Source organism: Mesoplodon mirus, assembly GCF_964341445.2.
Source record: "Mesoplodon mirus genome assembly, chromosome: 1".
In the NCBI taxonomy this organism is placed as follows: Eukaryota; Metazoa; Chordata; class Mammalia; order Artiodactyla; family Ziphiidae; genus Mesoplodon; species Mesoplodon mirus.
In genome coordinates, this window is record NC_138976.1 from 211,900,488 (window position 1) to 211,914,405 (window position 13,918).

Genomic DNA, 13,918 nt, shown 5'->3' on the forward strand with positions numbered 1-13,918 from the left:
AACGGCATATGCAAGGGATCTACGTTGCATGTTCCGTATGAGAATCTAATGCCTGATGATCTCAGGTGGAGCTGAGGTAGTGATGCTAGCTCTGGGGAGTGGCTGCAAATTCAGATTATCATTAGCAGAGAGGTCTGACTACACAGAGCCCATAATAAATCAATGCTTGCAGACTCATATCAAAACCCTATCAATGAGTGGCAAGTGAAAACAAGCTCCGGGCTCCCACTGATTCTGCATTATGGTGAGTTGTATAATTATTTCATTATATATTACAACGTAGTAATAATAGAAATAAACTGCACAATACATGTAATGTGCTTGAATCATCCCCAAACCATCCCCACCCCTGGTGTGTGGAAAAACTGTCTTCCATGAAACTGGTCCTTGGTGCCAAAAAGGTTGGGGACTGCTGGTCTATGGTACAGGACATCAAGTGCAAGTGTATGTGATGGCTCCAGGTCTGGGGGTAGGGCTTGATGTCTCACTTGCTTACATCTCTGTGGTTCAAAACAACAACTGCGTGCTCCTTGGCAATAGCTACAGGGGATCTGCAGTGGCTGCAAGGGCTGTTGGGGTCCTCAGTGGTACCTCCAGGCCCAGCAGCTAGGGACCAGGCAGGTATCGGCAGTGGCCAGAGCCAGTGGTGTGCATATACTCAGCTGTGGGGGCTGGCTGCAGCTGCCTCTGTAGTGACTGGGGCTGGCTGCAAAACACATAGTGGCAAGGGCTGGGCCTAGCAGCATAGGTTGAGGCCAACTGTGGGTGCACTAGCAGCTGCAGTGACCCTGGGCTACAGACATGCCCTTTTGTGGCTGCAGAGACTTGCCGTGGGTACATGCATGGCACTAAAGGTGATGGGAGTTGGGCTGACAGTGTGTAAGTGCACAGCTGCTGGTGAGCCCAGTGGTGCAGGCCAGTGACAGGAGACAGGGCCATATCCAAGCCCACAAGATGCCATAGGGACCTTGGCTGTCAGAGTGCACTCCTGCAGCTGCACAGGCTCATCCCAGGTACATGCACAGCAGTGGAGGCCAGTAATGGGATTTGAGCTGGCAGTGTGTAGGTGCACAGCTACAGAAGAGAGCCATGAGTGCACACATGCTGGTGGGGATCAGCCATTGGGGTCCAGGCTGCCACTTTGCATGCAAGCAGCTGCAGCAGCTGGAGCGGGCTGCTGGTATGGATCCTGCTCCCCATTGGGTGAGGTGGGGGGGAGTAGGGAGGGACTCAGGTGGCTGGTGAATTAGAAAACCTGTAGGGCAAAAACCCTCAGCAGTGAAATCTGTGGGGAGTCCATGATGAGATCCTGCGTGATCAAAGCTGGGGGGAGCTGCAGCATCTGCAAGGGCGGTTGAAGCCCTCAGTAGTGAAGGCTGCTGGGGTTCCTTGGCAGAGTAGGTCACCAGGAACCATGCTCACTCCTGCTGTGTAGCTGATAGTGGTAGCCCCCACTCTTCTCCCTTCTTCCTTGTTCCTAGCTGTCTCTAGACAGCTCAGCTTTGCTGGCCTCTGGGTTGGGTGACACTGAAGCAGGTCCTTCGTGCACTGCTCCAAAAGGCTGGGGAAGTTGGTTGCTCACTCTGCTTTCCCTTTCCTGGTGAAGAGAACTCTTTCTAGCTGGGTTCTTGCCTCCACTGAGCAGTGCTGACCTGAGGGATGGGATGATGCAGGCAAAATTAAGCTACTGTTCCTTCCCTTTTTATGTAGTTATTCTCAGATTTTTCGCTCCTCTGTGCTGCTAAAGCTTCTTAAGTGGACTCCAGCATTCTCCCAGAGCTGTTTCATTCATGGATCGCTGTCTAACTGTTGATCTTTGTTGGGGGACAGAAGCTGGGGTCTCCTACTCCATCGTCTTGTTGCTGATCCTTTGCCTTTTACTTCTATACTGCCTTCTATATTTTCTTCCCCAATGATTTTCAGAGTTTCACTGGTTTACTTTCAATGGTATATTGTTTAATATCTGTGGCAGTTGAAAAAATTGGCCCTCGTGTTCTTTGACATTCCTCCCCACACCCTTGAATAGGGGTGGTCTGTGGCTGCTCTGACCAACAGAATAAGTGGACATGACTCTGAGTCAGTTCCTGGGCCCTGAACTTAGGAGCCTGGCAGCCTCCACTTCCTGCCTCTTGAGTAACTTGCTCTTAGGACCCAGCCGCCATGCTGTGAGTAAGCTCAGGGGCACATGGAGAGGCCACATGTAGTTAAGATTTTGTTTAATGGGTACAGCCCAGTGGAGGTCCCAGACCACAGCCCATGTCAAATCAGTCATTAGCTGTGTGAGTGAGCAGAGTGGAAATAAACCCTCTGCCCCCTTGGAACCACCTCCTGAGACACTGTGTGGAGCAGAGATGCACCATTTCCACCAAGCTCTGCCTACAGTGTAGAACTGTGTGTAAATAAATGCTTGGCATTGTTTTAATGCACTAAGTTTTGGGATTATTTGTTATCTCAACTTCTTCGTCTCCTCTCTGAGTCCTTGTTTTAGTCTATATTTTCTTCTCTCTCATTATCTTGATGAAGTGCATGTTACAAAGTGTCTCCAACATAAAATCTATTTTTTTCTGGTGTGCATGTGTGGTTGTTATTCTAGGCTATTGTTCCCTTTGCTCCATCTCCCAGCAGTCCCTGCAAAGGGCTCACTTGATACTTTTCTCATGATGGCTCATTTCTGAAGCAGCTTTGCTTTGGGGCCAGCTTCTCTATGAAGAATGGAGTGAGGAGCTGTGATGGGAGCTCTGATACTGTTGCTCGTACCTTTGTGCTGACCCTTAGCTGACCAAGAGCTGCTATCTGCTGCTACCTGTCATACACACACCTGGCTCTCAGAGAAAGGGTGGGTGGGTAGGTGTGGATACTTAGGCATATTTCTCCAGCCACTCCAGGGTGTGGCACACAGGGCAATCCCACAGATCCCATCCTGCCATTCACTAGTTAGATCTTCAGGGTATGCTGTCTATTTCTGAGGTGGCTGGACATCCCCAGGGAACTGAAGAGGTGGGTATCTGTTCTTGGTACCCTCTTCCACCACCTGGTCTCAATCCTAGTACATCTTCTAATTGATCAACATAGACTCTACATACAGACTGTGACTGAATTCATATGAGGACGGGGCTTTCTTATTTTTTTCCCTTCTTTTAGTTGCTATTAGTTCATTTGAGGGTTCAGAGAGGAGCTTTGAAAAGTCCTGCAAGAGTCAACTTGTTCAACGCATATTTTCCAAAACAATTTAACAAAGGAATTCTATTCTTGTCTTTTTCCAAATGAATCATCATTAATACCTTGATTCCCTATTGCTCCAAGGAACATAGTTTGGAAGATACTATTCTGAGTAAATCCCAAGTTGTGACATATTAGAGTATTTCTATTTCTTTAAACAGTAGAATCAAAGCTTAAGAAGAAAATTTCTTACATAGTTATTTTTAAATAGGGAAATTGCTTCTTGAAATCCTACCATAATAAATTAAGAAAACATACATTTGCATTTCAGGTTTTTACTACCTGATACTCTGAATATTGGCTAAGTTTTTCCTACCTTGTAGTAGTTTTCATCAGCACGAAGTGCTTTGGAAAGTCCAAAATCACTGATCTTGGCATAATGTTGAGTAACCAGCAACACATTTCTTGCAGCCAGATCTCTGTGCACAAAATTACACTCTTCCAAATACTTCATTCCCATAGCCACCTGATGAACCAGCTCTATGATGTTCTTATCCTTGACATGCCTGAAAGTCACAAACGTGTTATTAGTGATAGTGAACAAAAGTCCATTTTAGAACAACCAACCATGCACACAGAATATGAACCCACTCACTTCCTATTCTTCTTAAGCAAGAGTCACAAATGGTGGTGACTGGTGTTCAGCTGGTAGAATTTTCAAGGTATGCTTTGAATTGCATGAAAAGCAGTATAATGGGGTGGTCAGACCTGGCTCACCAAGAGCCAGGCTTCAGTTGGAATCCCCCTTCCAATATTGGACAGCTAGCAAAACCAACCCTGAGTCTCAGTTAAGTATAAACATAACGTAGCAAATGGGATAAAGTAATCAGTGGCTATTATTATGACTTATTCCACGTGAGTTCCTCCACCTCAACCATGGCTGGAGATGAGCACAGAATGATTACTCCATCAATGGTTGTAATCAACTAATAGCAACGGATGTTTTCAGAAGTAATTACTCAAGGGAATGTAGAGGTCAGCCAGACATGTAAAATATCACTGTTTTCTTTTATAAAATGTTTATTTAAATATTTCTTTTCAAAAGAGCATGTTTGTTCTGCTTGGTGAGGGGAGACTGCTTGCCAAGATAGTCTAAGGCTGATTCTATCACCAGGCCAGTACAGAGTGAGCAAAGGAGACCAAATTGTTGGATTAGAGTTTTTCTTTACACATTAAGAACTAAAGAGCACTTGGTCCAAAGACTACAGCTCTCTTGTCTCCCTGAGTGTGTACCAACCCTGGGAATGTGTGGGAGGAGACAAGGCTTCCTGTAGAAATCAGGTTATGATGTGCATTGGGCAGGTGGGCCCTGCCCCTCACAGTATGAGCTTCTTGGGTACCTAAGGATACCTGTTCTGCTGTAAATATTTGTTGAGTGGACCAAGTTCCGCCATCTCCATAACCAGCATCCAGGACTCGGCTTCGCATATCCCAATCATGCGCACAATGTAAGGGTTGTCAAGTTGCTGCATGACGTTTGCTTCTGCTAATAACTCATCTTTAAGAGCGGGGTCATTGGCCTCGTTTTTCAGGATTTTCACAGCCACTGTTTTCACAACTCTGCAAAAGAAATCACAACACATAAGAAACTTTTCAAAGTGGCTCACACGTAGGTAACTATCTTTCATGAAGCATAATTCCTATGCTAGAAATGATGTTATAGAAATATCTGCCACAGAATGGAAATGCGTCTTAAGAAGGCATGTTATACATGACTGATTTTCCACTCATGTTCTCTCATTTTATAGACAAAGAGAGTAACACCCAATTGGTTAAAAATAATGGGAGAGTGCTGAAGAATGCCCCAACCAAGCAGAAAGCCAACACATTGTAGAATATTTAAATAACTTTCTAACAAACTTTACAAACTATGACATACATGAATTCCAGTAACATCTTGAGATTTATCATCTCAGATTATGTGTAATGTACGTAAATACAACATGCCTTTAATATATGTTACAATGAATTTCTAGCTGGAGAATTAAAAAACATATACTGTTAAAGCTCATTAAAACACTTTTAAAAACTGAGCTTTGCTAATTTTAAGCACGCTTCAACAAGTTTGAAAAAAACTAATTACTTTCCATTTTCTAATAAAAACATCACCTGGGTCATGTTTCAACTCTTGAAAATATTCTGATATAGTGGGGCTTAAATAAATGAATGGAACTTAACTATGTATGATTTGAGAAACTGCATCTCTCCATGATACAGTTCCCACAAATACAAGAAATATACCTCTTTTGTTGAACTCTGAAATGGGAGAATAAAAACAGAACTATCCCATAAAATAGGTAAAATAACAGAGTAACAGACTAAGTCTGACATACATTCAGAAAAGAACCTACAGCTTCAGTGCAGAACTCCGAAGAGTGTTTACACATTGGACACATGCTATAGCTCCTACACATATAGAGATACACAGCATCACCAGTACCCTAGGAGCCCCCTGCATCCTCTTCCTGAGACCAAGGAAATATTATCCTATGCTATCTCTAGACAGTTTATTGTTTTACCTTTCACATTTCAGCCTGCCATCCACCTGGAACTGGTTTCATGTATGGTGTGAGGTAGGGGTAAAAATTAACAAGCAAAAACCTCTTGATTCTTCCCAATGTTTAAGGAAGCGAGAACACCCACAAACTCTTCCAGAAACAAAAAGAGGAAGGGAACTTCTCAACTCATTTTATGAGGATGACATTAACCTCATAAAAAAAAAGAGAAATTACAAGAAAATAATTTACTGATATCCCTCACGAACGTAGATGTAAAAATTCAAAGGGAAATATTAATACATTAAATTCAGTGATTTATGAAAAAGATATGATGAATATATAATTCATGAACAAGATGGGTTTATTCCAGGAATGCAAGGTGGGTTGAACATCTGAAAGTCAATCAGTATAATTCACCACATGAACACAATAAAGGAGAAAAAGCCTGTGGTCCTAGCAGCAGAGGAGAAAAAGTACACACAAAGAATGTAATACACATTTAGGATTAAAAACAAATCCCTCAGAAAAGTAGAATAGAAGGAAACTTTCATAATCTGACAAACAGTAGCTATAAACCTAATGGTGAAATGTGGAAAGTTTTCCCCCTGAAATCAGGAAGCAGGAATGAGGCTACTGCCACGTTTACTCAACACTGAACCACAGTTCCTAGTTAGTACAATAAGGCAAGGAAGAAATATAAAAATATAAGGATTGGACGGGATGAAATAAAACTGTTGTTATTTATAGATGATCTATTTCTGGGTCAAAGAATACATAGATAAACTACTGGAAATAAGAAGTGAGTAATAATAGGGGACTTTAAGCAAAGTTGCTGGGCATCAGGCCAACAGACTAAACCACTCATATTCCTGCATTCAAGCAATGCCAAGGAATAACAAGTAAAAAATTTTAAATTATACCACATATATTAACATCAAAAATACTAAATACCTATGAATGAATCCAACAAAGAAGTTGTACAAGACCTCTACACAAAAAAACTAAACAACTCTGCTCAGAGAAATAAAAGACCCAAGTAAATGGAAGGATGGGTCACTGTTATGGATTGGAAGACTCAGTATTGTAAAGACATCACTTTGCCCCCAATTCACCTATATGGCCTCTCCTCTCCCCAAACCTCTGGCTGAAATTATGTATCTGTAGTTATATCTATGTTAATTTATATATTTAATTAAGCAAGGAATTTGAGTATCACAAACTAGTTGAGAAAATCTATACCTTAATACAGGATAATTTATATTCATTTTACAAAATAACTGTGATATATATATGTATACACATATATTTAAAAATAAGCATAGCAGTCACATATATATATACATATACACACACACACACACACACACACACATATATATATATACACACACACATGTATCCACACACACATATGGTGGAAGGGGCAGGATTAAAAGCGTAAGTTTCTGTGCATACTTTTGTCTATATTTTTGACCCTTGAATCATTTACATGATTCAAGGGTCAAAGAAAAAAAATTTTCACAAATTCCTTAAATTTAAAATAGCATCAAACAACCAAACCCAATTATATTCCTATCAAACAGATTTTCAGAGAAGATTTGTTTCAAAGGACTTTAGAAACCAGTATTTTTCAAAGTACTTAGGAACCAGTACTTTTACTGAACATTCCCTGTTGGATGCCTTCTAAGGACCAAATGAAGTACAAAGAGGTTTTTAGTAATTTAGCAATTCTAACTGTTATGTAATATATACTATTATTTGAAATTACAGGATAAAGCAAATAATTATGCTAAGGATATTTGTAATCAAGAATTTTCTGGTTAAGGGAAATGAGACGCTATTTTTAAAAATCAAAGAAAATAAGTGAAAACACTGGGTTATCATTGAATGATTGCATTTTAATTAATTAGTACATATGTGCATGTGTGTACATATAAAGATCCAAAAACATATAGACACGTTTGTTAACAGCAGTGGTGTTTGAGTGGTAAAATAGGATGTTTTTATTTTCTTATATTTTGCTTGTTTCTATTTTCTAATCCTCTGGAAGGGACACATAATACATCTAAACTAATATGTATATAATTATTACATACACAGTTAATATATATAATGGATGATTTCACTTCAATTGTACCAGAAATGAACAAAAACTACATGCTGATAACAAAGGATTTAGCCATGCCAGGTTAAATTTTGCATTTGAGATTAAATAAACACAATACATGTATATGTGGTAGTTTCTAGAATGTAAGCTCACATGAGAATGAGTGTGCTGTGACGGGGCACAGCTTTGACTTACTTTTTCATCTGGTAGTAGCCCTTCTTCACCGTCCCAAAGTTCCCAGAGCCCAGTTCCTTGTCCTCCAGGGTCAGCAGCTTCGGGTCCAGGTAGACCTCTTTGGGTCTGATCTCCTCGGGGTCTGCATAGGGGCTTTCATAGACCTCGGTGTCCATGGGCAAGGCTTCTCTCTGGGCTTCTGCAACGCAGTCAAGAAATGCACAACCCTGGGGCTGGATCCCCCACGAAACTGCCATCGTCCCCCCCACCTCTACCTCCTGGGCTCACAGCTTGCCTTTTAAGACCTTGGTTACCTTGGGCAGTTATGGTGTCTGTGAGCGCTCAAGGCACTCAAGGCAGCTGGTAGCAGGGTAGGAAAAAGCTCTTCATCCCTGTTGTACTTGACCCCTGTTCTTGCACTAATGAACATCGAGAAAGGGTCTTCCTGCCAGAGGCAAAGACAGATGGGGCCCTCCTAATGGGCCATGGTGGCTTTAAACTATGTCTGAAAATTGTGACCCTCCTTCACTGAGAGGTGGAATCTATGTCACCTCACCTCAGTGGCTTTTGTAATCATGTCAACCAATAGAGTATAGCAGAAGTGATGTCTGTGATATACTCAGGCAAGGTCCTAAAAGGCCATGCACCTTCTGCCTGGGTTGCTGGAAATCTGCCTCTTGAAGCTTCAGATGCTATGCAATTGTCCAACTGCCCTGACCCCTTCTATGCTGTGAGAATGTTCCAGCCAGCCCAGGCGAAGAGACCAGACTGAGAGCCTCCGAGGCTCTGTGGAGACAAGGAGATGCTGGTCAGCCACCGGAGCCCCGGCCCCAGTCTCACCACGGTCTCCACCCCCTGCTCGCCCAGCTCCACCCCCAATCTCCCTTCAAGAGGCCCTGAGCCACCACGGACCAGCTCAGCCTTGTCCAGATTCATGATCTGCATGAGATAATTAAATGATTGTTGTTGATTTAAGCTACTAAGTTTGGGGGTGCTTTTTTTTGTAGCATTAAACAGACCAAGTTCACCAATTGAAAAAAACCTGGAGCCACCTAGAAAACCTAAGAAGGTCACCCAGAGGCCCCATTTCTGATCAGTCTAGTAGAGGCCTATTGAGTTTGAGGGTGTGCCTCCCTGAATCCTATCCTCTCCTGGCCTCACAGAATCACTACAATTCCCTGAACTGTGTTGAATTCCAACAACTCAGACATTCCTTCAGTTTTTACCAGTCACCCATTTATTTCTGCACCTCTTGCTGAAACGTATTCCTGAACACAGACATTTTTCCAAGAACAGGATCTTAGAAATGGAAACTTTGAGTAGTATCAGTTATTGTTGCAAGAGGTGAGAAATCCTGAAGCAGCAGGATTGAAGGATATTTTCAACGTGGCCAATTTATTGTGAGGGAAGCTGTACAGACCATTTCATCCAACAGACAGCACTGCTCACAGACACGTGGCATCTGTCCCCTGCCACTAGATGACAGGACCACTTGCTGCTAACCAGTGCTATGTTACAGCTGCTGACAGTGGGGTGAGCCCACCCTGCAATTGGCAAGGGACTGTGGGAGACAGTTCTGTAACACCCAGGGACTAAAGGTGTGTCTCTCACCTCTTTCGTTGGCCCAGGGCCCTCGGTCTGGCTCATAAGGGTTGAACGTCACCGAACTTTCTGGCCTTTGGGATGAGGAGCCCTGAGGCACACAAATGATAACAGCTCACTTTTCTTCAGGGATTAACACTGTTGAGTTGATCTGCATAATTATTTTTATTTCCAAATAATCACATTTTAACTTAAGCAGGGAAGACAAAGGAAGGAACTTGGAAAAGAGATAGGAAAACAACAACGACATGGCTTATCTCATTCTTCGGGCAACTGATGGGATGCTGTGAGGGTTAAATAAAGCTCTTGCTCCCACAAAGAAAGGGGCAGGCAGGGGTCCCATTGTGAGAAAATTAATCATAACTGTTTGGGTGGTATTCCTTCCTACTTACATGCCCTTTCAAATCCTACTTCCACTTGCTAAAAGATGCTGAAGATTCTCAACCCTTTGGATTTGTTTTCCTCCATTACTTCTTTCTCTTTAATTTTATATTGTAGGGAAGTGATTTAAAAAGAAACATTAGGTATCCACCAGCTGTGCTCACCCACTCCCCAACTCCAAATATCTATGCCTTCCTAGTAACCTCTTATATATTTATCATCCATGGAGATGTAGCAACTTTTGGGTAGATGCCAGAGGGTAGCACTGGTCAGTAAGCTAGAGGTCCCAAGAGGAAGCGGTTGCCAGCAGCCCAGGGTCCACTGCCCCTGCTGCTGATCTTCATCATTGCCATAATCATCATCATGATCATGGACCCTGTGAGATAGGGAAGCCTCTTTTTTTTTTTTTTTTTTTTTTTTTTTTTTGCGGTAGGCAGGCCTCTCACTGCTGTGGCCTCTCCTGTTGCGGAGCACAGGCTCCGGACGCGCAGGCTCAGCGGCCATGGCTCACGGGCCCAGCCGCTCCGCAGCACGTGGGATCTTCCCGGACCGGGGCACGAACCCACGTCCCCTGCATCGGCAGGCGGACTCTCAACCACCGCGCCACCAGGGAAGCCTGGGGAAGCCTCTTTTTGCTAGCCAGAAGGAAAGTAATTCTTCCTTGTACCCAGAGCAGGTAACTGAAGCATATGGAAACAAAGCCTTGCTGGCCATTATTAATGGCAACCTTCCCTATTATTTATTCAATTTGCAACAGTTTGCGGCATGAAATAATGGGGGAAAATCCACTGTTACATTCCTATATCCTTTCCCTTCTGAAAGTCTCTATCTCAAAGTCTGTCTGATCCACCTTCACCCCAACTTAAAACAACGGTATTGCTACTAAATTTGGTTCATGGGAAAACCACGATTCAAACATTTTTTTGGCATGAGTGAGTGGAAATTTTATATATCTATTTACCTTAGCAGTGCCCAAACACTGGCCACGAAGGAATGAGATACTGCCAGATTTTGGAGAAATTTAAAGAAACAGAGACAGTAAGCTTAATTTTACACAGTCACTTATCTCCCGGCACACACTGAATCTTCTGCTGCCTTCCTGATATCCCAAGCCCGGGAACCAAAAGTACAGTAACAAGGTCACAATGCATCACTGCTGCCACGTGTCCACTTGTCTCCAAACCTTCCTGCTGCCTACCGAGCTCTACAGAGCCACTGCTCACTGGGCAAAGGCCCTTTTGACAGCCTACAGGACATTCGCTCTTATGTGTCAATGGGATGTCATTGGATCCATTTTCTGACGACTGTCTCGGCATTCTTATCAAGCTGTTTAATAGAAGTAGCTATGATATATCAAGAATGAAAACAGAATATAAGTTACAGGGGGCATAGTCATTTATTCACTGAATTAGAGCTTTTCTACTTAATTTGGTTCACTCAACCCACCACTGATGCTAAACAAAAATGGGTTCAACAAACACATGATGAATGAATGAATGAATGGAGATACCCTTCAAACTGGGAGATGTGAAGTGTAAACTAATGTGATTTAAAAGTGAATTCTCTCTCAAGTTCTTATATTAACAAAGAATAGGTGCAGATAATTCCAAATGACAATATACCGCTTTTAAAAATTTACATATAATTATGAGATTATCGGATGTGTTGTGAGCTCACTTCTCATTTATAAAAGAATTATCCTGTCTCAACAGAACTGTCCTAGGAGAAACTAGGTAATTCCCAAGGCTTGCCATCCTCCTGCTCTGCTCAGTTCCCTCTGGCAATCAAACTCCAAGATGGAAATAGTTTTCAAAACTTAAAAAAAGGTCTCTTTTAGGTTCACATTGACTATCATTTCAATTTCTCTGATTTCCCCTCGAGGTAGGAAGGTTCTGAATCCAAAGAGACAAAACTTCAAGACACCAGGACCAACCATCAGGGACAAAGAGAGGGCACCAGCACCCCTTCTCTTGACTGGAAGACCTCCCACCCTTTGTTCATTTAGAGATGTATCCTGGGGCTACAGCCTCTCCACCCTGATGGAATGTTCTCCAGAGCAGGAGGACTTCATAAAGGCTGTTACAATGAACTCAAAATGCAATTACCTGTCATATGAATCCTTTGGGGGAGAATTTAAAAACAGAGGTAGGGGTGTAAAATGTACTGAAAAGGATACTAGGACATGAGGAGTAAGAATCAGTAGGGACGGACACAGTTTGCCTAAAGCCCTGGACAGAGTAATGTACACTCTGATTAGCTGTGTGGTGCTCACCCCTCATCTGTCTTGGCTATGGATAAGGAAAGGGGTTAGGGGTCTTCTTTGAAAGGTTGGGTCCCATCTTTTAAGCTGTGGTGGTTCAGGACTTCATTTCAACGCTGCCCACATGGACCACCCCTTGACTATGAGCCTTTGCAGCCTGAGCCTTGAGTTTCCCTTGATAACCACATCAGCTCCCTGTGCGGACCCCTCGGCCCTCCCTGCCCTGACTGGGACAGAGGATGGAACTACACTCGAGAGACTGTTCTTTGGAAGAAATGGGAGGTTTTCTGCTGTGTCTGTTAAAAGGGTAGTATTGACTTTATATGAAGATGACGATAGAAAATACAAGTTTCATCCTTCCCAGAGTACTCGGTGAATATGCCATTAGTAAAACAATGACAAAAGCCCTCTGGAATCAAATGCTCAGTTGAAAAGAAGAATTTGAGGACTTTGTAAAGAATGAGCTCTAAGGCAAAATGATAAATTATCAAAGTATTGTTAATACTTAGAATTTAAAGAAATTTTAATTTAATGAAAAACATATTGCTGGTCCAGTTTGCTGTTCCAGTCTATCACTTGTCATTATTCTTTCTTCTTTGTATTTGATAACTTATTCTGCCCTAATCAATAGCATCCCCTTTTCTACACAGAGAACAAGGTATAAATGAAATGTTGACTGTTGCTTTTTTCCCCATTTTTGCTGGTATTCGAAACAGAAGTCCAAGCTGCAGGACACCACTAGATGGCACTAGCTACCTTAGCTTTCCACCTTCCAAAGTGCAATTTGCGATTTTTGCAAATGCAGGTAAAAACAGATCACTCCACAACAATAAAAAGAATATTTGTTTCGGTTATAAATTATGATCTGTGATCTCTGACTGGCCAGGCTTAACTGCAAGTAGGATATATATTTGACAAATATTCTTTCCATGCCGGTTTCTAAGAAGTGCACATTCAGAAGTGAACAAAAGAGAGAAAAAAATATTGCCCTTATGGAGCTGGTAGGCTAATTCAGAGTTTCCTGATTGGGGAGTATTGCTAGGTGTTCTGATGGCCATTTATAGACTTTAATTTTTAGACTTCTTAAAAGGCATTTTCAAATCAGGCAACAGCAGTAATAAAGATGACAACATATTTGTCACAATTGAAGTGACAAAAAGAGCCAGTAGGCTTCAGAAATATTGGCTGCCCAAACCAGACATGGTTCTGGTCTCTGGTGAAATGACCGTGGTCCCGATGGACCACGTTCCACAGGTGAAGGCAGACTCTTCTTGGCCAGGGTATGAGATAACCTTAGGTTTGCTTCAGATCCATGAAAATAAACACTTCACCTTCATAATTAATCTTCCCTCACCTTAGAAGCAAAGATCTAAAATCTGGCCCTTTATAATGATGTGGAAATATTTTCTCAGGGGTCTGGTCCACTGCTCCCACATTACCAAGTAAATGGGTATGACTTAAGAACTTCTTCTTTCTCTCTCCCAGCTGAACACTAGTGAATCGTGTATGAAAATGTCTTAAAATATTCCAACCAGCAATGTATGTGTTGGAATAAAACATGTAAAATGGGTTTTAACTTGAAATTCTGGAACCCTTTTCCACAACTAAGATAAATGTGAATGCTATGTCTCATCTTAGAGACTGTGCCTTTGAACTGTGAAACAGAAGCATAGTCTC

General features: G+C 42.3%; 1 protein-coding gene across 2 annotated transcripts in view; it reads right to left on the bottom strand.

The window, feature by feature from the left end:
- The window catches only part of SYK (spleen associated tyrosine kinase), a 102,716-nt gene that overhangs the window by 15,063 nt on the left and 73,735 nt on the right, over positions 1–13,918 (bottom strand). For both annotated transcript variants that reach the window (XM_082629195.1, XM_082629194.1), the window contains 4 exons: positions 9,610–9,691; positions 8,020–8,197; positions 4,570–4,779; positions 3,536–3,725 (listed from right to left, as the gene is read on the bottom strand). In XM_082629195.1, the coding sequence (XP_082485321.1) occupies positions 3,536–3,725; positions 4,570–4,779; positions 8,020–8,197; positions 9,610–9,691 (660 nt within the window). The remainder of the gene's footprint in view (positions 1–3,535; positions 3,726–4,569; positions 4,780–8,019; positions 8,198–9,609; positions 9,692–13,918) is intronic.